At 54.2% G+C, this 25,528-nt stretch overlaps 1 protein-coding gene across 3 annotated transcripts in view; it reads left to right on the forward strand.

The window, feature by feature from the left end:
• Tbc1d22a (TBC1 domain family member 22A) overlaps window positions 1-25,528 on the forward strand; it is a 338,112-nt gene that overhangs the window by 234,211 nt on the left and 78,373 nt on the right. For all 3 annotated transcript variants that reach the window (XM_047549403.1, XM_047549401.1, XM_047549404.1), the window contains one exon: window positions 3,993-4,120. In XM_047549403.1, the coding sequence (XP_047405359.1) occupies window positions 3,993-4,120 (128 nt within the window). The remainder of the gene's footprint in view (window positions 1-3,992; window positions 4,121-25,528) is intronic.

Below are 25,528 nucleotides of genomic sequence, written 5' to 3' on the forward strand. Positions count from 1 at the left end.
GCAGTTCGTTCTAGGATGGACGTTCTGTCTGACGTTCTAGCCTGGCCTTGTCTTGCACTGCCTGGCAGGTCACCCACCATGACACCTCACTCAGGTCCCCCCCACCAAGGGTGTGGCTTGGCCCCTCAGCTTTTGTCAGGACACAGGGAAGGCCAGGTGCTGGTGCTTATCCTGGGGGAGTCTGGTGGAGGAGACAGCTTGGAGGCCCGGCTCTTCTTGTCCTCCCTGCCTCGGGCCAGTGCCTACCTCCAGGGCAGGAAGCAGGCCTTGCCTTCCCTGTGTCTGCCCTGAGAGGGCAGCCTGGGCTAGGGCTCCTGGTGAAGCCCTGCTGTGGGGCCTGCAGAGCGGGGCGCCCTCTGTCCTGAGGACTGGACTCTATCCTCCTGGGTTATCCCTGGTTGGGTTCCCCTCCTGACACTGGCACTCCTGCAGATGCTGACGGGGGCTTTGCTCTGTGGAGCGTGATGACCATGTCCAGGTGCTGGTTCCCGGAGACCCAAGGGTGAAACCACTTCACAGTTGGAGGGGATAGTCCTGGGTCCTGTCTCCACTCTGCTGCTGCCGCATGCATGCCTTTGGACAGGTTGCCTCAGGTGAGGCATGTGACCCTGCAGGGAGCTGTGTGGGGAGCTTGGTACAGAGGACACAGGGTACTATGCCCTGGCTAGGCGGGCAGGTTCTTACCAATCCAGCTTCACCAGGGGAGGGCTCGGAGTGGGTGGGCAGCTCTATGCCCTCCTACGGATGGAGCAGTGCAGAAGTCAGCAGTCACCCCACTGTCCCTGTCCAGTCACTCCTCTCTGGCCATGCCATCGTTGCCACGGCAGGACCCGACTGTCAGAGCGCGTTGGGACAGGCATATTTAATAATCTGGACCCTGTACCGACTCGTTTCACTATCGCAGGTTCAAGAGCAGTTTTTAGTGGTTAAGTAACCCCCACCCCGGTTCCACTTGGGGACGTCGGTTCTTGTGCATTCCTTCTCTCTGCCTGCACACTGACACCATGGCCTGCTAGTGAGAAAATCAAGTCCGGTTTTCAAGGGGTGCCTTTAAGCAAGCACTCCCTCCCCACCCCCACCCACCCACACTGGGCTCAGGTGAATGGCATTGCCAGGACTTGCCCAATAAATGGACACTTCCTAGAGGTGGGGACCCATCTCCTTGGAGACTGAGCTGGACCTGGCTCACCAGGAACCTGTGCCAGCCTCTTTTGAGTCACAGGAACATGGGACAAGAGCCCTAGGACACTGGTAGGAGCCAACAGTGCCCCCAGACTGGGTGGGCACTCTGCTGCACACCAGGTCCCACCACGGAGAAGCCTGGCATCTTGAGAACTGGAAAACAAACAGTTCTGATATGTGCCCTGAGGCAGGCGGCACCTTTCTGACTAACTGGCCAGAAACAGTCCTGAAAAATTCAGTGTGTTTCTAGAACATCTGTCATTGAAGTAACCTAGTGAAACAGGAAAAAGCAAGCCGCCATGCTCTATTTGCAGCCCCAAAGGTGGTAGCAACAGGAAACTGGCCTGCTCCCAGCCCTCCCCTGGTGAAGCGGATGGGCAAGGAGTGCCTGCCAGCCAGGGCAGGGGCCCTGTGTCCTGCACCAAGCTCCCCCCCACAGCTTCCTGCAGGGCTGCATGCCTCACGCCCTGACCAGGGGACCCCCAGCTCTCCCCCATCAAAGTTGTACACATGACAGCAGCAGAGTGGAGACCACCCTGGAAAGCAGAGCTGCAGAACAGGAGTTCCTGGAGGCCTAGGAACAGCGCTTTCACCACAGCCCTGCCTGCCACCCTGCAGGTCCCCCGCCCCCCACTGGCTCCAGGCCCTGTCACTGCAGCCTCCTTCTCCCCAGGTAGCCAGCTGCCTGTTCTTGGAGCTCATTCCTGTCTTCTGAGTGAAAGAACCTTGTTCAGTAAATCCTCTCGGTCTCCAGGTCAGATTGTCAGATTGGAGCCTCCCCTGGGCTAGAGTGCCCGAGTCAGTGCACGGGCTGTGGTGAGGCTTCCTGTCGGCTTTGGAGGGCTGTGTCCTTGGGAATGGACAAGGGTCGGGATAGATGAGGAGCCACTCTGGGGGCTTAGTTTCATTTTTTAGCTGCAGATAATTTCAGTTAGAAACAATTTATCTATCTATCTATATATTTATTTATTTTGCGGTGGCGGGGATCCAGGGTCTCACCTGTGTTAGGTAAGTGCTATACCACTGAGCTACACCCCCAGCCTCTTCATATTCTTTAAAAAAATTTGCCCCTATAGAAACATGCAGGTTAATCTGTCATGTTTGTGTGGATGAGTACCAAATCTTAATAAAGCAAAACCAGGGCATGCCTGTGATCCCAGCTACTCAAGAGGCTCATGCTGGAGGATCACAAGTTCAAGGCCAGCCTCAGCAGCTTGGTGAGATCCTATATCAGAATAAAATAAAAAAGGACTGAGCTTGTAACTCAGTGGTAGAGTATCACTGGTTCAATCACCCAAACAAAACCCAAACAAAACAACAGACAAAAAATCCCAACCTGTCTGTAGGAGCTGAGTAGGAGCTGTGTATCCCAGGCAAGCAGGCACCCTACAGACTGACCTGCTGACCTCCATCCCACCTGCTGCCCAGCCTGGCACAATGTCCATGACTGGTCCTTAACTTTGTTCTACAGAGGCAAATGGTAGTGGGCAAATGGGAACTTCTGGGGCCCGCCAGTGCCTAGTCCAGAGGGCCTCCTTGAGGCTCTCCTCTGCGGCTTCAGGTCTGGCACAGCCCCCTGGCACCTTGCTCCCAGGCTGCTGCAGGAGCTCAAATGAGCCATCGTTCTTCTCGTTGGCCAGTTCTGTGATGGTTCACGCTCTCGTTTTCTTTGATCTTGAACGTTGTCTTTTCCATGGTAGCCAGGGTCCCACCACCATCCCTTTTCTCCATACCTGCCTGTATCAGTCTGTTTTCTTTTGCTACAATGAAATACCAGAGGTTGGATGCTCATAAGGAAAGAGGTTTATTTAGCTCTCGTTTCTGGAGTTCAAGGACACGGCACCAGCATCAACTTGGTTTCAGTGAGAACTTGTTTGCCTATGTAGAAATATGGAAGTCTCCCTCTCAGGTTTGCGTGGTGCAAAACCAAACGTGCACCTGTGACCCAGGCATGGTAGTGCATGGAGGGGGGGGGGTCACTCACCAGAGAGGGCCAGGCTTGTTCTGTGGCCACCCTCTCTCTTGAACCAGCCAGAGTCCCTTCTGAGGGAAGATCTAGATGGCCTGTGGCCTCCCACTCTTAAAGAGGCCCTACCTCTTAAAGCTCCCCATCTCTGTGGTGCCACAGCCAGGACCTTCCCTCCAGCACAGGAGCCCAGGGTACAGACCACTGTAGTACAGCCCCACCGGCTGTGGTGGGCTGTGGATGGCAGGGGCTGGGGAGGAGGGCGACAGTGCATGGACCTGGGAGCACGTCAGGGTGCCAGTGCTCTTCCCTACAGAGGTGGTAGCTCTGCAGAGGGGCTGGGGCAGGGCATGTGGGTCTCAGGCTTGGCCTGGTGAGAGGAAAGATCACATGGCTGAACTGGTCTGGCTCTGGGGGTGCTGGTTGGTGGTGCCTGGCTTTCAGAGGCCCAGCCCTCCTCAGGAGTGTCCCAGACTAGAATCCAGAGGCCACCTTGCCTGGCCTAGGGACCTGTCAGTGGGCCTGGATTGATAGGCACATTTTACCTGGGGAGGAGCTGGCTAGCTCGTGTCCTACGCTCCTGAAGCCCTATCACCCTGGACACCAGCCTGGCTCTGGCAGAGCTGTCAGGTGGGTAAGAGCACCTGCCTGTGGGCCAGGCAGATGTGCGTGCTCATCCATGCGTCCCCAGTGCACCCCTTGATGAAGCCGCCTTGCACCTCTGTCTGCTCTGTCGGTCTGTCTGCTGGGTGTGGGCCTTTGCGGGGCCTTGGGACCGGACGGCAGCAGTTGTGGCCTGCAGAGGGCTCCCCGACAGCTTCGGGCCTGTGTTTGTTTTGTGCAGAGCAAGTGCACCGGCACCTGGACCAGCACGAGGTGCGGTACCTGCAGTTCGCCTTCCGCTGGATGAACAACCTACTGATGCGGGAAGTGCCCCTCCGCTGCACCGTCCGCCTATGGGACACGTACCAGGTGAGTGCCCCCCGTGCCCAGAGAGCCCTGCATTTGATTTTGCCTTCGAGAGTTCTCTCAGTTGAAACAGTCTTGAAGAAGGTCATTGTTGGCATTCTTGCTGTCTGACCAGATGTGGAACAGGGAGAAGGACTTCACATTGTGCCCCTTGTCACTGGGTTTTGCCCTGACCACATGGTGGCAGCATCCCGGGTGCTCGCCATCTCAACACCTCTCAAGCTGAGTCCTGGGAGCATGGGAGTCCTGCTCTCACACAGGCCGTGCACTGTGTTCTCAGTGACTCCTGCTGGAGACTCAGTCATAGACGTACTGGTGCAGTGTGGCAGTTTTTGCTCTTCACCAGTTGTGGTGAACTTTGTTTTTCCAGGGCATTGCGCTCTTTGGGACAGGTCACCTCTCCCTTGTGTGCATTGTCTGTTCCTGCACTTTTCTTGTCTGCTGAGGCTGCGCCCACTGCGGGGTTAGACACCAGAGCTCACCATCGGTGCAGGTGCAGACCACAGGCGCCTTGTCCTGGGAGCTGGGAGTGGGACTGCGGAGCTGGGGGAGGAGCCTGCTCCTGGCGTGCGCACTCAGCTTGAACAGGCAGGCATTTGTGCTGCAGACTCACTCTTCATGGGTTGTGCTGGGCTGTGCACAGGGGCACTGGGGGCGGGTGCTGCAGTTGCCTGGGAGGCGGGTTAGGCAGCAGAAGTGGGTTGGATCCAGCAGTGGATCCTGGCACATGGACACTCATGGAGGAGGTGGTGGGAGACAGGGCCTGGCACTGCAGGAGGGGCCGCGGGGTCTCCTGCTCAGCCCGCACCCTGCCCCCAGGCAGCACTCTGCATGCTGCCTGTCCCTGCAGAGCAGGTGCTGCTGGGCTCCATCCACCCCTTATTCTGAGCCTTTTTCCTGTGAATCCTCTTGAGCAATAACCCAAAGCCTTGTTCCTGATGCTGGTTGTGGTGTGTGCCCTGTGTGGCCCGTGTGGGTGTTCTGAGGCTCTGGGATCCTTCCTGACTCTGTGTGACTTGTGCCAGCTAGTGCTGTGCATGCAGGGGTTATTTGTGCATGGTAACTTTGCCTTTCTAGGCACTTGCAGCTCCAGAATTTCTGATTAGTAACCCTAGTGGGTGCGTCCAACCTTACCCAGGACTGTTGGGCCAGAGTACCGCTCAGTCTAGGCCATCGACAGCCCTTTAGGATTCCAGAAAACAAAACTTTATCTCCCGTAAATTGTGAATGCTCTCCATTTCTGTCTTCGGTTGGGTGGTTCCGCTCAGGCTCCTGGTTAAGCAGAGTTCCTTGAAATGCCATCCCCATCACCAACTAATGATAGTGACTCAGGCGTACCTTGAGGAGCCAGGAGGTGGATCAGCTCACCCACAGCCTCTGCCATTTCCCTATTAAAACTTGGAGCAAGATCATGGTGTCTGTATTGAGTTAAATTTTTCTGAAGTTAAATCTTGTTATGGATTGACTCACTTGTTCCTGGACCCAGGGACTCATGGACTGGTCATGCCTGGCTGTAAACCTTTCATCTCTTAAAGATTGGGGGTGTTTCTATTTTACAGGACCAAGTAACCATGGAATTGTATCACATCTTTTGGCAATGAAGATACATCATAATCTTGGGAGACCAACTGAATGATAATGCTCCCCTAAACTGGGGTGTTTATTGGCTAACCATTACAGCTTTCAGATAAGGTAGCTTAAAATGCTTTTGGGACACATATCAAAGAAAGGATGTTGCTGAGCACCTACTCTGTCCTAGGATCTGACCTAGAAAGTGGTCTTAAAATGAACGAGTAGTGTCATCATAAGCTTGGAAAAGACACCAGGGGGGCATAAAGAGAGCTGGCCCCTGCTCCCCTGGGACTTTGCATGGTCCATCTCAGAAGCCTGTGTGGGTGCAGGTGGTTGTGGGTAGGCTGGAATTCCAACTCCTTGAAGAACCCCAGCCCCTGAGAGCCCCTTGGGGTGCTAGGGAAGGCCCAGATGCATCTGTGCCTGAGGCGCCTCCAGCCACGCCCTCCACAGGGAGAGAGCCTTAGGTTGTTCTTTTGCCCTTGCCCTCTGGTTGGACTGCAGCTGTGGGGGTGAACTAATTCTTTCTCTCTCTAGTGTAGCCAGGCCCTCTGGTTTTCCTGATTTACATGGTGCCAGCTCCCTGCCCCAAAAGGTGTTCTCTAAGGCAGTGGACACATGGCCTTGGGCAGGCAAGGGGACTCGTTTTAAAGGAAGTGGACAAGTTGAGGTGCAGGTGCAGAGGTCACTGAGTGGCTTCATGCTGAGCCACGTTGGGCAGGCTGTGCTTTGGGGCTTTGTGGACTGAACCACACTTGTTCCTTGGGGTCCTGAGAGCAATGCCTGCAGCTGGCAGCCTGAGTGGCCAGTAGGCCTCCCAGGAGGCCTGGGCCATGATTCCCACAGACATGCTCAGCTTAGTTCTCTTCTGCCCTCACTATGGTCCCAGCTCCTAGGCTCTGGCTTGGGGTGCTTGCTTGTGTCCATCCTGTGTGGGGTGGCCAGGATGGAGGGAGGATGGCCTTGAACTGGCTAACATGGTGACCTTCTGGGCACCAGTGGAGTGGAATTGCCTTCTCTGAGAGCTGCTGTTTCCCAGGGTCTCATGTGCATCCCAGGGCAGGAATGCCACAGCAGCCTCTCAGCCTCAGAGCTGTGAGACCTTACCCACTCCTGAAGCATGGCTTCTCTGCTGTCCCAAGGCCGCACATGGCCTTTGCTGTTTGTTCCAGGGAGCAGCCACAAGGAGAAATGCCCTGCCCAGGGGAACGTGTGGGTGGGCGTCCATCACTGTCCCTGCTTGGGTGACTCCGACAGCACAGTAGCTGGTTTGTGCTGCTGTCTGCAGAGGAGCTATGTGGCGATTGGCGTGTGTTCTTTTGTTCTCTAGTTAATTCAGAAATAGGCTTGTTTTTTAAAGGTCAGGAAGAGAGGAGCAAAGTGAGAGGAGCCCCTTGAGCTGCTGAGTGGGGGGCCAATAAGGCCTGGCCAGGAGGATGAGCCCTGAACAGACCCAGTGAGAAAAGCGTACCTCGTGCGCCGCCTGTCTTGGGCTGTGACCACCAGCCTCGTTCCTCCCTCCACACAAACCTGTCCCAGAAATAGGTGTTGAGTGCATCCTGTGTGCCAGCACTGAGCTGGGCCTGGGGTACAGGGGCAAGACAGAGAAGTCTGTCCTCACAGCCTGCTCCTTGTGGGAGGGAGAGCAGAGTGAATGTGCAGTGGAGTGACCTTGTGGCCACTGCTGGCCAAGGTCAGGTAGCAGGGGTGGTACATGGAGAGCAGGTGCAGAGGCATCTGTGAGTGCAGAGCCAGGGAAACCAGGCCGTGAAGTTGGTGTGAGGGCAGCTTGGAGAGGCCTTGCTTGGAGGCAGGGGTGCTAGCTGGGCAGCTTCCTCGTGGATGTTCCAGCAGGAGGGAGGTGTAAGAAAACCCACGGAAACCACGCTGGACACGGGAAATCACATAAGGGAGTTTATTAAGCAAACAGAGTGTCTCCCTGCAGGGTAAGAGAGAAAATGAGGAAAAGAGAAAGGGCGTGCACTAGAGAGAATGGGAAAGCGAGGAGGAGAAAGAAAGTGAGTCGGGGAGAGAAAGCATGAGAAAAGATGGCGGGTAGCTACCCTTAAGCAGTTGAATTCCGCCAGGCTAACGGGACCAACAACAAACGGAGAAGGATACTTGCAAGCTGACTGACGAAGCAGTAGCTAGCTAGGATGTTCACAGACTGACAGTAGTTGGGAGGCGGGGAAATGGCTGCAACGGAAAGGAGGGGGGCAGCTTTGTATTACAGGAGGGAGCCAGGTGGACATCTAGGGAGAGGAAACCCTAGACAGAGGGAGCAGCAGGCCAACCTGCCTGTGGGAGTTCGTGTCAGAGCCATGCATGTGGTGTGATCAGAGGCTGGCATCATAAAGAGTGCACGTTCCCTCGCAATGGGTACAGATGGTCCCGTGAGGAAGTGGCCGTGGACGCCAGCAGGCTGCGGGCTCAGTGTTCCCCCATGTTCCTTGCTCTGCCAGCTGAGGGTCCGGAAGTCACCAATCCTAGTAGCAATGAACCTACCCCAGGCCCAGTGTTTTATTCAGCTGCTTTGCTGCTGTGACCAAAAGAATTTACAAGAACAGTCAGAGGAAAAGTTTATTTGGGGCTCACATTTCAGAGGTCTCCGTCTGTAGACAGCCGGCTCTATTCCTGTGTGCCAGAGGGAGGCAGAACTTCATGGTGGAAGGGTGCAGAGGAGCAAAAGTCATGACAGGGCCACCAAGAAGCAGAGAGAGACCTCCACTCAACAAGGACAAAGTGTAAACCCCAAAGACACTCCCCCATGAACCTCTTTCCTCCAGCCACACCCCACCTGCCGACAGTTACCTAACAGTTAGTTAATCCTTATCAGGAGATTAATGCTCTGATTAGGTTAAAACTCATAACCCAATTACTTCGGCTATAAACTTCTTTGTACTGTCTCACACATGAGCTTTTAGGGGACACCTCACATCTAAACCATAACCTCCAGATCTAGGCTTTTGATACACTTCTCCAGCCAAAGGAACCCAGGCTCTCTGGAGAAGTGACCAGTGCCCAGGGAGCAACCTGGAGCACCTTGTAGGGCCAGGGAGCACAGAAGTGCTCAGGCACCCTCAGTCATGGGGCATCTTGAGGACCCAGTGGCCAGAGCAAAAGAATGAGCAACAAAGTAAAGTAGCATTGCACTGTAACCCAAAGTATGAAACTAAGTATTAGATCCATGTTTGCATAAACTGAGAAATGGGGACAAGAGACAAATTGCATGTCCAGAATTCCACAGTACTTAGGCAGATACTTCCCCTCTGGATTTGTACTATGCAGAGCGACCTTGTCCAAAGAGCTCAGTGTAGGGGGGCAGCAAGAGGAACATGGCAGTGGAAAATCCTGACGGACACACAGCCAGGGGACGGAGGTCGGTAACTCTGAGCCACGTTGATGTGCGCCCTTGACAGATGAGGAGGAGGATACTGCCCACTGAAGTCTTTCCTCCCCAAACCCCTAGACCAGCCCAGAGAAGAACATCAGCAACACCCGTGGAGGTATGTTCTAGAATATGGCTGACCAGCAGTCTTCAGGACTGTCAGGCTCATCCAAAGGCAATTTGAGAAACTGTCACAGGCCAGAGGAGCCCAAGAAGAGATGATGATTAAATGTCCCATGGGATCCTGAAAGGGGTTCTGGGACAGAAAAAGGACATGAAAAACCAAGGAAACCTGCATGAGAGTGAACCTGTGTTCACATGGAGGGCAAGGTCAGAGGGGTCATATGGAAACAGTGAGCCTCAGGGATGTACAGAGTACTGGACAGGACATCCTTGTCCGTCTGACACACTGCTGTGTACCAGACCTCGTGTGCTCCTTGTATCTGGAAGATGGGGTCAGAGGGCATGTGAGGGGTTGGAGATGAGTCCCAGGTGTGTTGGGAAGCTTCTGGAGCAGCCAGCCTCTCCCCTTGGTGTGGGCTGGACCTGATGGACGACTCCTCCCTGCTCACGCGTCTCCTGACTCTCTCGTGAGCTGCCCCAGGCTGAGGAGTGATCTCTCCATCCACCAGCCTTTGAGGACCTGAGGCCACCGTCAGCCCTGTGAGTGAGCCATGAGGTGGAGCCAACACCTTGACTATAGCCTGAGAGACCCCGAACTGCAGCCCACAGCTGTGCTTCCATTACGACTCCCAGAAATACCCAGGTCACCACTGCTTGTGCCCCTGAGGTTTATCTAATTCCTGCAGCAGTCTGTTGTCACGGGTGTTTAAGTAGCGTGTAGAGTTGGGAGGCAGGAGTGGGTACGAGGACGCTGTCGGGCCTCTTGCATGTGGGGCCATCCCAAGGGCAGTTGGGCCTGATTGAGACTTATTCTGGGGCCTAGTTGAGGCAGGAAGCGAACGGGGGTTACTGTTGGGAGAGGTGGGCTATGAGGTTGGGCTGGACAGGTCCCTAAGTTGGGGCACTGTTCCAAATCCTCAGCACCCTGTGAGCCCAGTATAGGCTCCATTGATTCTTTTAAAAGGAAACTTCATTTGCAGAGGTCGAGGTGGGGAGTGGGTGCCTGCTCAGAAGTCATTTGGAACATGGAATCTAACCTGTCCTTATCAGGCCATGAAATTTCATTTACATTGTAATGGGAGATGCAGGTCAGTTCTGATAACACTTTATGGAGCTCAGAAGAGGCACACCTGCTGGCGACATCCATCCCCCACTGTTGACAGCAGCACAGCCTCCACTGTGTGGGAGAATTGGACCTGGGACCCCACGACAGTGTTTCAGGAAGTGTTCTACCCTGGGAGCGCACATCCTGGCCTGGGAGGATGTGGTGCTTTAGATGTGAGGTGTCCCCCAGGAACTCCTGTGTGTGAGACGATGCAGGGAGGTTCCAGGGTGAAAGGAGCAATCTCATCATTAACCTAATTGGTGGATTAATCCACTGATGCAGGCAGTAGGAGGAGGCGGGTCACTGGGGGCATGGCTTTAGGGTTTATTTGGTCCCTGGTGAGTGGAGCTCTCTCTGCTTCCTGTTTGCCTGAGCTGCTTTCCTCTTCCCCACCCTTTGGCTATGGTGTGCTGCCTCACCTTGGCCCAGATCTGTGGCGTTGGCTGTGTGTGCAGTGAGACCGCTGAAACCATAAACACCGAATAAACTTTTCCTCCTCTAAAATTGTTTTCGACAGGTCTTTTGGTCATAGTGTTGAAAAAACTGACTAAGGCAGAGTGGATGGGGACACACAGTTAGAGCCCTGTGTGCTGCTGGTGACAAGTGGTACTGGGGCTTGGGAGGACCCTTCTCTGCTGGGGAGGCATGGTGACTGGGCCTTGCGGCTGAGTTGAAGCTGAGCAGGTGGAGGTGTAGTGGAAGGGTGGGCCACGGGCATGCTCCAGAGCGCAGGGACCTTGTGCCCAGCATATGCTGGCACAGAGCCCATCTAGGAAGTGGCTGCAGGAGGGTTTGCAGCAGGCAAGGAGTACAGTCCAAAGTGCCTGGAGGCAGATAGGCACAGCCTGGTCCCCGTGAGGAAGGCCTGGGTGTGGCTGTGTTGCGTCATTTGGGTGTCAGAGCAGGAGATGGGCTTTGAGCCCAATACCTGCCGGATCCTCTGCCTGCTGTGCCTAGGTAACAGCCATCAGGCTCTCCTGGGCCTTCCGGGGCACCACACGGCTGATGCTATGGAAACTGATGGATTGGGTTAATCTAATAAACCCAGAGAAGCAGGTCTCCTTACAACATACTTTTTCATAAGCCCATTAGGATTTGAGGGCGTAAGCTCTTCATGCCTGCCCTCCTCCAGGAAGCAGGCATACATCACTGTCAGCGGGCTGGGGTTTAGAAATGAGAATATTCAACAGGACTTGACTTGCTGCTGATAAGTTTGCAGGGAGGAACTGGCAGAGGGTGTTCTGCACTCGGAGCGGCAGTGTGTCCGTGCCTGGGTTTAGAGATGGTGCGTAAAGAGCATCTGGGGTGTACAGGGCGACTCCGAGCTCTCTTTCCTCATTCATCAGTCACATCAGGTTCTATCAGAGCTCCCTCCAGGCTTGAAAACTATAGAGGAGGCAATTTCTTCTCTCTGCAGCTCTGGTTCACCCCAGTATGTTTGGGCAAGTGTGCGAGGGCCCAGAGGTCTGTCCATGTGTGTCCCATTGAAGAAAGACCAGAAAGACCGTCCAGGTGGAGGCAGGGTCCTGTCAGCTCCCACAGTCTTGAAGTGAGGCCATCTCTGGAACTCTGCTCAGATGAAACTTCAAGGTGTCTTTGAAACAAGAATGATTTGCATGACATTTGGTCTCTGCATTGGTCAGGTTGGCACTGCTGTGGCAAGTTGCTGAGGCACTCGGCTTATAAAGAGGATGGATATATTTTGGCTTCATTTTGGAGGTCTCAGCCCATGGCCCCTGTTGCTGTTAGGCCTGTGGTGGAGGCAGCACGTCATGTGGGAGGACATGACGGAACCAAACGGGCACCTGAGGGCCAGGCAGTGAAAGAGAGAAGAGGATGGGGCTGGGGTCCCAGTGTCCCCTTTGAGGGCCGCACCCCCACACACCTGAAGACTTCCCACCAGGCCCTGATGCTCCCAGTAGTGCCAAGCTGGGGACCAGACCTTTAACCTGTGAGCCTGGGCAGGACATACCAGATCCAAACTGTAGTGCTCTCTCATTTTTAAATTCGTAACAGATAAAACCTTTATTTCTAGAAGTTATTTGATGAGTGATTATAAACTGCAGCTGCCTCGTAACAGGCGGGGCAGGGCAATTCCTTGCGTGGGAAGGGTGATTGGTGAGTGGCAGTCTCCTCTGCGTTTCAGTTGTCTGGAAGGTCTGGCTACCCTGGGCCTCCCTGGGAGGAGTCAGTCTGGCCAGAGGGCAGGAACCTCCCTGACTTCCTGACGTCCAGTTCTGGGTAGCTGCATTCAAGGGTGTTGAGTGGCACCTTGTGGTCGATGGGGGTTGCCTCGTGTGAATACTCGCCCAAAGTAGACAGGAATTCTTACCCGGTTCTGGAGTTGAATTTCATGGTGGTGGCGTTTTCTAAGGACGGATACAAGACTTCGCTTTCTTAGCTGGTTGCAGTGGCACATGCTTGTGATCCTAGCAGCTTAGAAGGCCACACGAGGCCAAGGCCAGCCTGGGCAAAGTAGTGAAATCCTGTCTCAAAATGAAAATACAAAGGGCAGGGGGTGTGTCTCTGTGGTCAAGCACCCCTGGTCCATCTCCAGCACCACCTCCGAAGAAAAGAAGAGTTCCTGCAAGTGAAACACCCCTGGCCAGGCCCCACGGTTTTAGGGCAGCTTCTGGCTGCGCCTTTTCCTCCAGGAGCCCAGTGTGTGCTGGGACCTAAACCACGGATGGCCAGGAGGAGCAGCCCACCCTGGGGTTGCCTGCAGATACCCCCAGCTGGAGCACGGAGGGAGCCTCCCATTTGGGGTGGTGTGTGCAGGAGACCTCATCCACAGGGAGGCTGTCCAGGCCGCAGTGCTTTTTAGAGTGCCAAAGCGTTTGAGGGGCAGAAGAGGGACCATTGTGACAGGTCTGGCTCTGTGGAACTGAGTGGAGAGCACTTTGGCCCCAGGCCTGCTGCATGGTATGGTTTGGGAAAGTCTGGGTTCATAAGACCCAGAAGCACTTGAGGGCCTTACCTCAGTGCTGTGCAAGCCTGTGCTCTGCTCCAGACCCCCTAGAGCATCTGTATGTTGTCTCTTCCCAGCTGAGAACCTGGCCAGACAGGTTCTTGCAGGTAGTGAAACTTTGGGAAGGACTCAGTCCCTGTATGCCTCATATAAACAGGTCAAGATCTGTAGCAGGGGAATCTAGGACCCCCAGTGTGTGAGGGCAGAGGAGGGAGCAACTGCACCTGGCCCCAAGAGAGTGCAAGATGTGGCAAGGACAGGAAGACCCAAGGACGAATTGCTGCTGCGTTTGAGGGTCAGGCCCCGGGTGGCTTCAGACTTGGTGTCTTAGCTGTGGGTGTAGGGCAGAACCTCTGCAGAGGTAGAAAGAGCAGGTGTGGGAGGAAAATAGCTATGCGCCAGTGCTGCAGCTTCATTTGTTGCGTCCCCTGAAGCCAGGAGCCTCATCTAGGCCCTGGTTCTAGTTGGGGCAGCAGCCCGCTGCCTGCTGTGCTGAAGATTGCAGGGGCCTGAGCCCTGCACCCTATGCAGAGCTGCAGAGCGGCCGCTGTGCTGGCTGTCCAGGGGCTTGTTCTGCAGAAGCAGGAGGTGAGGAGGCTGGTGGCCCACCCAGGGTCACATGGAGTTTGCTAGCTATTTTCCATTTTTCTAAGCTTTAAGATGATGTATTGGTGAACATTTTATCTGCAGAGCGACCTTAAGCAACTTGTCCAACTTCTTTAGACCTTTGGACAAAAGGTTAAGTAAAACCAGGGCTGTTGAATGGAGCCCCGGAGGAGGACTTGGCTTCCCAGCACAGGAGAACGTGTTTCTCCTGACCTTCGCTTGACCTTGGTGTAGGATGGGCAGAGGAGGGTCAGGGACATTTCTCTTCCCTTCCTGCTGCTCCACCCCCTCCCAAAAAACCCACACCTTGGAGAGATTTCTGACAGGATTAGCAATAGCTCTTCAGAGAATACTAAGGTTACATTTCAATACGAATCGCGCACTGTTGGGGAAATTGTTCGTTCTGCCTTTGTGGCCAGTGTGTAACTCCTAGTCCTGGAGAGTCGAGTTCTTCACCGACACCAGGTGGCATGCCAGGGGCTGAGACTGAGGGAGAGGACATGGACAGCTTGACTTCCAGAGCCTCCTGCTCAGCATGGACATGTTGCTGGGATGGACGGTGGGGAAACGGGCCAGGAGCCACTGCTGGTGAACAGAGAGGAGGGGCTGGTGGCTCTCACAGGACTTCCAGATCGAACAGAACAAGGGAGTCGGCAGCCTCTCCTGTGAACACAGGGTCCTCAGAAGCTGCATCTTCTTCAGGTTGGCTTGCCCATGGGTGCCCTCTTGCTACCCCAGGCCTCATGGTGCCCTGTGACTGTGCCCTCTGCATCTGCTCTTTGCCTTTGCTGGGCAGTGCCACTCAACTGTGGAATTTCCTCTGACCCTGCTTTGTCCCCAGGAGGACTTCTCCACGGTGCAGGCTTGCCTCACTGGTGGTCAGGGCTGGGCCCAGGTTGTTCCAGTCTCGCCTGCTGCCCACTCTTTGGCATTGGCTTTGGCTTTCTCATGGACAGTTGACCAAGAACAAAAGTAAGGCATGTTCACCTGATCTTTAGTAAAAGGAGGTGACTTTCAACCCAAAGGATAAAGCTGAAACCAGCTAAAGCTGCAAGGGTCCAGCTGAGGCATGGCCGCCTCCCACCTACCCTAGCACCCCAGTCCTGCTCCAGAATGGTCCTGGGGCTCTTCTGTGACCGAATCCCTAAAGCAGCCAGAGGAGGAGCCCAGCAGGCTCTGCTGCCGAGAAGGTGTGTTTGGACCCACCTCACTTGTAAGGTGGCTTTAGGGTCTGTGTGACCTCAATAGGTGTCCCCCCATCCTGAGCACTGACTGAGGTCAGCCCCAGCCCTAGGTGGCCCATGTGACATCCCTGTCAGGAAAGGCAGCTGTGGCATTGGCTCTCTGCTTGGTGCATATGTGGGATACACTTGAGCACTGTGTGGGGCCAGCAGCCCGCCATAGGCTGGGTGTGGAGCCCTGTGTTTCCCTGGGGTAGGAAGGGTGATCTGGTCCCAGCACATCCAGCCACTTTGTGCCCTGCAGATCCAGTGCTCAGTCATCCCAGCCAGTGTCTCTTGTTACTGAATCTCCTTACCTGGAAAAGGGCAAGGAGCTAACAAAATGACAGACTGGTGTTGGCATCCAGGTCTTCCTAAGGACAACTGCCAGCCTCAAAGAAAGGGCAGACAGAATAATGGAGCACTCCCCACTCCCCAGAGACCTGACTTCTGCCACCCTCCCTAGCCCCTGTGACTCTGGGTACCTGCTTCTCCTCTCATGGTGACTTGAAGTTGCCTTGTTCTAGCCTGTCTCCTCGGCCTACAGGCGCCACGTGCAGGGTACATGGGGGGCTAGGGCCTGCTGTCTTCCGGTGCCCGAATTTGATGGGGAGGCTACCGTTACTGGGCGCAGAGTTGCCAGTGGGGAGCCCTGCATAGGGGTGGGTGTGCTCCTGCTCTGTCTGATGGGCATCACGGCCCGATGCAGCGTACAGCTGCTCTCCACAGGGTCCTGACTTACAGGCCTCCTAAGGCATAGTGTAGGCTGGTAATTATCTCCTGTTTTATGTGCTCTGCAAGAAAATCAAGAAGTAAAAGTTAACCTCAGTGTTGCTTCCAGGAGCTTGGCCTTGTGTGTTCCCAGCACAGGGGGTTCTCAAAGGTTTCTAGTCCAATTTTCTATGACCTTTTGTTAATGACCAGGAGGAGTTGGCCAGTGCTCTGCCTGGCTCCCTGGTGCCACACATGCAGCTCTGCCTTGGATGCTCAGCTCCTCTTCCTGGTCCACCATGACCAGGATCTATGACATTAGCACAGCACCCTGGGCCAGCAATCAGCTTCCTGTTGCTGAGCATTAGCCTGTGTCTCCAGGGAAAGCTCTGGACGCACCTGCTGAGGTGTGGATGGTGAGTGCCCCAGCCAGTGCTGACAGCTCGGCTTCAGGTGGTCACTCACTTTGTGAGGCCTTTCTTGTTTTGCCCCACGGGAGCACACTGCAGAAGAGACCAGAGAAGAGAGAAGCCCCTTTCCCAGTGATTGTACCCAGCATGCTCATGTCCCTTGGTTGGGCTGGTGCAGCAGGCCCTCTGGTGCTCTGGGAGCAGTGGCAAATGTGCCAGGAAAACTGCTGTTAGGGTTGGAGTGGCGTCTTTAGCATGGTCCCATGTTGCTGTGAACATTGGCTTAGGGCAAGCTGCGTTCGCTCCACGTACCCAAGTCTGTAGGAAATACTGAATAATTCAGTGGCGCGGAGGCCAGACCAGTGACCCATGGTGCCCTCTGGATTAAGCTGTTCTTGGCCCTGTGTCCCCTGCTGCCTCCTGTATGCTGCAGGAAGCTGCTGTTAGTCCTTTGGGAGGGATGGTCAGGGTGGGTGACCCTGGAGTTGCTCAGGAGGGCCTGGGGACCCTCACGGAGAGGTGGGGGTGGGAGAAAGGATTGACTTGACCTGTTTAGATGATTTGGGGCTGAACACATGAACCCACGTAGGCCTGCTGTGTACAGGGAGGACCCCAAGGCCTACCCATAGGAGGGAGGTGACTTGCCCAGGGTCCTGTAGCTAGGCAGTGTTTGTGAAAAATCTCTGTGGGATACCTTTGTACCCTGAGGTGACCCAGGCTCCTGCCCTTCTGAGTGGCCCTTGTGGTACAGCCTTGCCTCTGCCCAAGTGCTCATCCAGTTGGGGCCACTGCTCCCCAGCCGGGTGACTCCAGACCCTCACTGTGCAAGCCACTAATTCCAGGTCACCCTCTGTTCAGTGCTTCAGTGCTGCACGGTGTCCCTCCTGCAGGTAGTCAGCTTGACTGATCCCAGAGCTCCCTAGAGCAGTGTCTGCCCTCGGCCTGAGGCCTTGGCTGTTTCCCGTGTGTCACTTGTGGCCCTGGGAAGGGACCTGACTGTCACCCTGTGGTTCCTTTGACTCTTCCTGCTCTTGGTGATCTGTTCTCCCAGAGTCCCGCCGGCCACCCTTCTCACCCTCCTGCAGGTGAGGTGGGGTGTGTCTGTTCCTGGTGACAGAAGCCAGTTCCCAGTATCACTGCCTGGACTCTGCCCAGCTTTGCTTCCCTCTCCCGAGGCAGACCTGAGGTTGTACTGCCCTGCCACCCTCTGCCCTGGAGGCCATTCCTGGGAACGCCCAGCCTTTCCTGTTAGGAGCTCTCAGAGGTCCTCAGATGGCCTTTAGGTAATGTGTCGCCCTCTTGTGTGGGGCTGCAGTTAAACAGGCTGCAGGGGTCCAAGGGCAAGCTGCTGCTTGCAGGGGAGGAGGCGGCCTCTGCAGGGGAGAGGAGAGGGTGTCAGGGTGGGTTCGTGGCCTCCCAGCAAGCTCGCCGTGGCTGAGGAACAGTGTGCCTGGCTCTGCTCATTAGCCAGCAGCATAGCAGCACTGCTGCCCCTCCAGAGCCCGTCTGTGCCCCAGGCACAGCATCTTACAACGTGTGCCAGTGCGTTTGAGTCTGCGGCAAGTCCAGGAGCCACATCCGGCTGTCAGGAGAAATGTAGGACACAGAGAAAGCCCCACCAGTGGAGACTCTGCCCGTGAAGCTTGAACGTCTCCATTCTAGGAAGAGGAAAGTGAAGTCCAGAGAGGTGGTGACTTGTCCTCGTCACCTGACTAGAAGTGCTAAGACAGGTGTGCACGGAGGTCTCGAGCAGCTGCAGCTCCTCAGGACTTCTGGGTAGCAGCTGTTCCCCAGGAACTGCAGCACCTGGGCTGAGGGGAGAGGAGCAGACACCTGCAGGTATGGGAGGCTGTGCTCATCGGGAGAAGGGCACCGTGTTGGGACGGGGGGAGCTGGGGAACCGTAAGGCACCGTAAGTCTCTTCCGCAGCCTTGGGCCGGAGTGGCTGCCACGGCTCTGCAGCCGGCAGCCTCTCTGGGCTTGTCTTCTCCCTCCCGCAGCGCCTCCAACTGCAGAGGATGCTCCTCTCCATTGAGGGTGCACCCGTAGCCCGTCTTCTGCTCTGCACTGCGTGTCCCTGGCTGCATTATTTATACTCCACAGATCTGCCACTTAGCACCCGCTCTGTGAGCACCTCGCCGTTCTCATCTGCTGGTGCGACCAAGTGCCTTTCCAACGACTGCTCATTGCTATTCTGGCCGTGTGGCTTGACTTCCTTGGCAGGCCCATTGCATCCTGGGCATTCGTTTCCCCCTCGCTGATGTGATAACAGAAGAAAGGCGCTTTGCCTCTGATTGAAGTCAAGTAGCAGGGCCAGCGGCAGGCGCCTGGGAGATTGCTGATGAGGACTGTTGCAAGGAAGCCGGACTGACAGCTGCTCACACAGGGGAGGTGACTGGCGAGGGCCGGGACTCCTGCAGTTTCCTCTGAGCCCCTCCCCCGCCCCATGGGCTGGCCATGGCCTGGGGTGCATGTGCAGCTGAGGGGCTCTCAGGTGGAGGCCACGTCTTCTGCTGAGTCTTCCCTCCCTTAAAGCATGGTGTGGCTTGCAGTCCAGGCCTGTGTGGCCGCTGCCTGACCACACCTGGCCAGCTGGGTGACTGTCAGCAGATCCCCTGTGTTCAGCCTCATCTTCCTCACTTGTGACGTGGAGATGGTGAGGAGGTCTCTGAAGACACCCACTCCCGACAGGTGGCGGCAGGTACCAGGGCTGCCCCTGTGCACCCTCTGCTGATGGCGCAGAGGCCCTGCTTGGGCCCTGTTCACTCTGGTCCTCCTCTTCCTTTGGACTTTGTTTTATCTTTATCTGCATTGTAGCCTGGGGCAGGAGGGCTTCATGGAGTATTCTGGTGGCCAGGCCAGACCTGCTGCTTGGAGTGGGTGACTGCACAGGGCGTCTAGCAGCATGACTGCTGGCTAGATGGAGGCACAGAGGATGGCTGGGTGGGAGGGGATCACGTGGGACTGCAGCAGCGCACAACAGTGCCGGCAGTCACATGGAGGACTTGGGGCCGTGGAGTAGCTCCCGGGTAGAGTGCTTGCCTGGCACACACAGGCTCTAGGTTCAGTCCCTGGCATGGCTGGAGGAGAACTTTGATTAAATACCTCTGATTGGATATTTACCTTTCAACATTTTGCAAAGGTCTCTAATGTAAGACCTGGAAGCTAGGGTAATGGAGGACTGAGGTGCAGCTAGGGAGTATGGGGAGGCAGAGATGCCACTCATGTTGAAGGGCCACCAGGGCTTGGGGGGAGAGTGGCCTAGCCAAATGGGATCTTGGGGAGAGGCTGTTTAGAAGTCCTGCCTTAGGCCAGGGTTGGGGGAGTAAGGTGGGTACCCCCAGTGTTGAGTGGACTCAGCCATTGCTACCTCTGAACGCTCAGGACCTGGAAATAGATGGATGACCCTTCGTGCTTCCTTGCCACTGGGATCCTTGAGGAGGATGGTGCCCAGAGGGAGTAGGGTCCCTGTGACTGGGGCAAGCAGGGCCCATGGCACGCCTGCCTCCTGCACTTTACTTCCTGCGCATGCAGGCAGGGCTCTGGCTGTTCCGTTTGAGAGTCTGATCAGGTATCTGTGACTGAGAAGCATCTCGGAGAGAACTCACGGGGCTGGTGGGCCCTAATGGGGAGACGGCAGCTACACTGGCAGCTGTGTAGACTGACGCCTTCCCTCAGTATTTCTGGGTACCCTTGGGACTCCTCTGCCTATAACCCTGCTTGCCGTTAAGGGCATCTTCACTGGCTGGGTGCTTGTCAGTGGCTGAGAACATGTTTAAGTTCGAGTTCGTTTTGAAGTTTGAGCTCATCGCTGACCTGGCTTGGTGGTGAGGCCCTGGATGACAGCCTTCCCAATACACCCGCTTGTCTCCAGCAAATGAGACCACAGCCTTCCTGATCCAGGGGTGTGACGAGGAGCCTTCCACTTGGTGACCTGTGTTATCTGTCACAGGTCTTCTCTTAGATTCTGTGTCCCTTCCTGTCTGTCCACAGCTGCCTTGCTTCTTTGTTGGCCTTCTTGCTGCTGGCCAGCCCCAAAGGATAGACCTAGCCTGCTTCCGTTGAGGCTGGCCTCAGGTGCTTCTGGTTCTCTCAAGGATGATCAGAGCCTGCCTTGGGCCCTGGCTCCTGTCTGGCTCCGCACTGCAGTTTCCCTCCTGGCTCCTGGACCCTGCACTCCCTCATCGTACGCTGTTCCCTGGCCTGTGGGTCTCCTGCAGCCTACTTGCTTCTCTTCCTTCAGATCATGGGCCCACCTCTTCCACAGAGTTGCGCTACCAAGGCCAGTCCTACCCATGGCCAGCTGAGTGGGGAAGTGCCCACACAGCTGACGTAGGGGTGTTCATGACCACCTCCCCCACCCACTGCCAAGAACCCTCTGGGGACCAGAACTCTCCATGGGGTCCCCTACCTGCATGGGTGTGAGGAGGACAGTGGTGCTCCTAATGGAGCCTCATTTCTTGTTGGCTTTGCTGTTTCCAGGGACTGAAGGACCCTCAAACCCCTTGGCAGCTGGCACTGTTCCTCTGAGCACCGTCCAGGGATGCAGAGGACCCAATCCTCTGCTGGGAACACAGTTCACGTTTTTAACAAACCAGAGGAAACTGACAGTGTGTGGAGCAATTGGGGCTTGCGGGACCCTGGCCTCCTTGGAGGGGCCCCTGAAAGCAAGGGCTGGCATTCCAGGCAGGATAGCCACGTGCAGGTGCCATGCCAGGCTTCCTACCACCTGTAACAGCTGCATGCAGCCATTTACAGAGGAGGAAATTGAGGAGAGGTTAGGTTCTCTGTCTAGAGCTGCCCACCCAGGATGAGGCAGAGCCAGGACTTGGATTTGTGAGCATCTGCAAGGCTGCCCCAGGCCCTCTCCAAGTGGGGACGAGCACCCTTTGTGCACTCGTGTGATGCGACTGGGGCACGGAGCCCTTTCTGCCGGGGTGAGTCGGGGAGTGCAGTAGGAAATGGAAGGCGAAGCAGGCAGGCACTTCCCAGTTGGCATCCCCCCAACTGCACACCACGCAGGCGCACGCTTAGCTTCAGCAGTGAGAAACCGTCACTTCACATCTGCTCTCATTCGAATGGTGTGTAAGTTTTTTTCAGATTTTCTCCTGAGTGCTGAGTTTTGAGTGCGTTTCCACCTCCAGCATTGGCACATCTGTGTCCATCACCTTGAGATGCTCGTGTGATTGAGGGACTTGACGGCAGTGTGCTTCAGAGAATGTGTCATCAATCACAGATTGGCTGATCCCTCGCTGCCTGAGACATAAGAGACAAAGGTGTGTCTTCCTGTCCTGGCCTAATTCGAATGGAAGGCGACCACTCATCTGCTAGCTCTGGCAGAGCCCCATGTGCCTTCTGGTCCAAAGGGGCCTTAGCTGCAGAGCCTCTGCGTTCTTCTGGCATTGGTACTTCGTGGCACCAGGAGGGAGCTTATTATTTTTAAAGACAGGCCTGGAGGACTGTCTATGACATAGAGGGTGTGTGATTTCAGCCGTGCAGATGGGCACTATGTTGTTGGTGTGCTTTGCTAATGATGAGCTTCAAGAGGAGCTGTCTGTTCCCGATGCGCTGGGCTGTGGGGAGCATTGTGCAGCTGCCTGACCCTAGGGTACTGGCAGGAAGAGTCAGTTCTCCCCTCCAAGTAGGGTTCTGAGGACTTGGGGATTCTGGACGGAGCCTCATTTGGACAGGAGTGAGGCAGTATATTATGCTCTAATAGTTGCTCCGTGTGTATGTGCTGTCGGCTTCACTTACCATCAACACTCTGGTGCTGGAAGTCAGCTTCCCACGTGTTTCTCGCAAGTATTGCAGGCCACCTTGGGCTTCTGCTGCTACTGTTCAGGGTTTCTAACTTCCTTTTGTCAGGAAAAGTTGGTGATGGTTTTGCAGGCAAACAATTGCCAAATTACCTAAGAGGCAAATGTCCTCACAAAGGGGCAGATGGTTCAGGGGTATCGGCTCTGCACTTAGCCTTTGGGAGGCCTGCGTCTTTAGGGATGTGTTCTGCCTCTCCCTATTCACCGAGAAGGTGCCAGCATTTTTGTGCACAGGCCTAGTCCTGATGCAGAGTCCACACTGTGATGCTGATGTGCTGGTAGTCAGCTATTCACTATGACAGGACGCCTGAAGGAGTCAACTTACAAAGAAGAGACAGGGTTTATTTGGCTTGCCATTTTGGAGGTTGTAGCTCATGGCTGGTTGGTCTGTTATTTTTGCACCTGTGGCGAGACAGTGCAGTGTGGTAGGAGTTTGTGGCCGAAGAAGCTGCTCGCCTCATGGCACATGGCAAGCACTCGAGGGGAAGAGGATGAGCTGTGGCCCAGTATCCCCCTAAAGGCATACCCAGAGACCTTCCTTGCTTCCACTGTGCCCGCCTCCTGCAGGTTCTCTCTCCCTCCTTGAGGTGCATTCAAAATCCAGAATACAGCATGCACTTTTCTGGAGTCAAATTTGGAGGAAAAAAAAAAGCATAAAGTGAATCAGAACTCTCTTGCACCTCCACATACATTGGTATGCATTGTTATTGGAAATGATGTGTAGATGGAAACGTGGATAGTGAGTAGTCATAAAGAATAATTCTGCCAATTAAAAGTAGTGGGGGGGAACTAAAAAGAGAGGAAACTAAAAGAAGCTACAGCCAGAATTCAGCACATGAGCAAGTATATCACAGGAAGATCCTGGGTACCTGCTCCGAGGTCCTGAGAGCTGGCCAACTGACCTGTCCTCGTGGTACTGTGAACAGCTGTGCTCCTCTCCTCCGCGAGCACGTTCACATCCATTTTCCATGTGGTGCTATCATCTTTGAAGGTCTTCTGCAGCTCAGTGTACACCTTATTACACTGCCCTCTCCTGTGTCATGCTTCTGTGTTGTCCTGGGTGTGCAGGAATCCATTTGGCTTGCTCTCAAACATAGGCCACGAATTTGGCAGAAACCATGCTGGTGACCAAATGCAGCAGCACTGTGTGTCTTCTTACCTGCTGTGCACTAAGTATTTTCCAGCTGTTCAGTACCTTTGCTCTTGTCTCAAGACAGATGCAACTTTAATTCATTATGCTCCATTCCTGGAATTTCAGCAACTGGAAAGACTGTTAAAATCATACCTTTAAGAAATTTTTTTTGGTACTTGGGTGCAAGTGCCCTACCACTGAGCTGCATCACAGCCCAGCGAACAAGACCTTTGTAGACAGAAGTTTTCACCATTGCCTGGTTGCATGACCAGACCTTTCCTCAACTTTCTGCCCCATGGGAATTGCAGATTTTAGGATCTTTAGCTTTCAGATTGTGATTTTGGGACTTTTGGACTCTAGGTGTTTTGCTCTTTTGGGGTTTGGCATTCAGGATTGTGGCATCTGGGATTGTACCTTTCTGGAATCTGATTGGCAGCAGGACTGGGGCTGTGTAGTGTGTCCTAGAACCAGTCTTCCTCCTCTGCTTGACATGGCCACCCTTGGCCACTACTCACCTCACCACATCCTGTCTGGAGTAGGTTCTTTTCTGTGAAACAAAACACCCTACACTTGGTGGCTTATAATAACACTGTCATTTTGGTCATAGTTATGCAGTCTATACAGACTCATCAGGAACACATGCCGATGCTGCTGAGAGGGAGCACAGCAGGCTGAGGCTACCAGCCTGCTTTGCCGCATCCATTTCCTACCACTCCGACCCTTGACACCATTCCGTTGGAGTAGAGATTCAACACTTGACATGGTTCTGTTGAAAACTCATTCTTCCCCTTGGGGGCTGTAGGCGTGGCATGTCTCCATGTATAGTTGCTTTTTAATATTAATAATCAATATATCAGTAGAAACTTATTGAAAAAACATTGGGAAAGTTTTACTGTATTGGGACACAAAATAATACACAATATAAATTTAGTAGTAATACATAGATAAAATATATAAAAATAAACAATTGTAGCTGTACTCGAGTTAAAAGGAGCCTGTGATTACTTTAGTATAATAATTTCTAAATATAGATGGATACAGAGGCATTCCTCTGAGCTTGGATGCAGTGTTTAACCTTTGTTGCTGTACTAGTTTTAATAGTTGATTCTAGAGATACTTTACATAATAAAAATATTTAGGTTAGTCATAAATATAATTTGTGTTTTTCCTATGTTTATTCTAACTCTTTGAGAATCAAAATAAGATTGTAGTCTGCCATTAAATGAAATAGAATAGACTAAATATTAACTATAAGTTGATTTATTTGTTAATAATAGTGAAAGCTTTTCACTGTTAAACACTGGAGTTCATGGTGGGGGTGGTTTCTCAGAAAATCTAGTGACGTTTTTTTCTGGAGGTTGAAGGTTGGCAGATCGTGGTGCCCTAGGTTTGGCTGGGGGATGGGATTGTTTTGGTCTGACTGGGAAATAAGGTTGTTTTGGTCTGGGCTGTCATACAGAAGGAATGTGTACTTTGAAGAGAAGCAGAGATTGTACTTTTGAAGGTTTTTCTTATTTTAAACTAACCATAAAATGATATAATCATTATTAAAGAAAAAATGTATAAAAAGGCTGACAGAAAAATAAAGATAGAGATTCAGCCTCAGAACAATTGGTGTCTCTGTCTGCTGTTTCTCCACTGTGCCAGCACCTCCCATCCACCTAGGACCCCTAACTGCTGCTAGGGCTGGACCCTGGTGCTGCTTCTCTTGGTGTAGGCATTTGGGGCTGTTGAGCTTCCTCACAGCATGGTGGCTGCATTCTGAGAACAAGGTGCCAATGCATGGCCTTGCTAATGGACTGGCCTTGGAAGTCCTACTGTCTTTTTTAGTGAACTGAGCCACTTGGAGAGAGGCCCACCCTCAGTTAGGGGTACACAGGCTCCACCTCCTGACAAAGCTGGGCAAGGTTCTGGAAGAGCATGTGGAGCACACGTGGTACCTGGTGCTCTGCCTGTGTGAGTGCCATGCTCCTCTCTGTTCTTCTTGCTGGGAAGTCCTCCATCCCCCATCTCCACCAGCTCAGTGAGTGCAGGGAACATACAGTACATCCTTGCTGAGACCTTGGTTCTTGCCTGCAGGAGGACTCCAGGAATGTGCATGACTCAGGTGCCATCAGCCAGTAGTGGTGACTCTTATCCCATCAGTGGGAGTAGTATGTCAGACTCTCAGGAGGCACCTTGTGGGGAGAGCACCTTTGCCTGTGCACCTGAAGAGCTTTCTGTCCTTCCTCTGCTGGTTCTGCAGATGGGTGGAATTGCTGGGGACTGTGGCCCAGAGCCTAATCTTGCTGCTCCCTGGCTCAGCCTCTTCTCTGAGACCCCATTGAAGCCAGGGGTCTAGGACTGGAGATCCAGGCCAC

The sequence above is a fragment of the Sciurus carolinensis genome, chromosome 4, assembly GCF_902686445.1.
Source record: "Sciurus carolinensis chromosome 4, mSciCar1.2, whole genome shotgun sequence".
Lineage (NCBI taxonomy): Eukaryota > Metazoa > Chordata > Mammalia > Rodentia > Sciuridae > Sciurus > Sciurus carolinensis.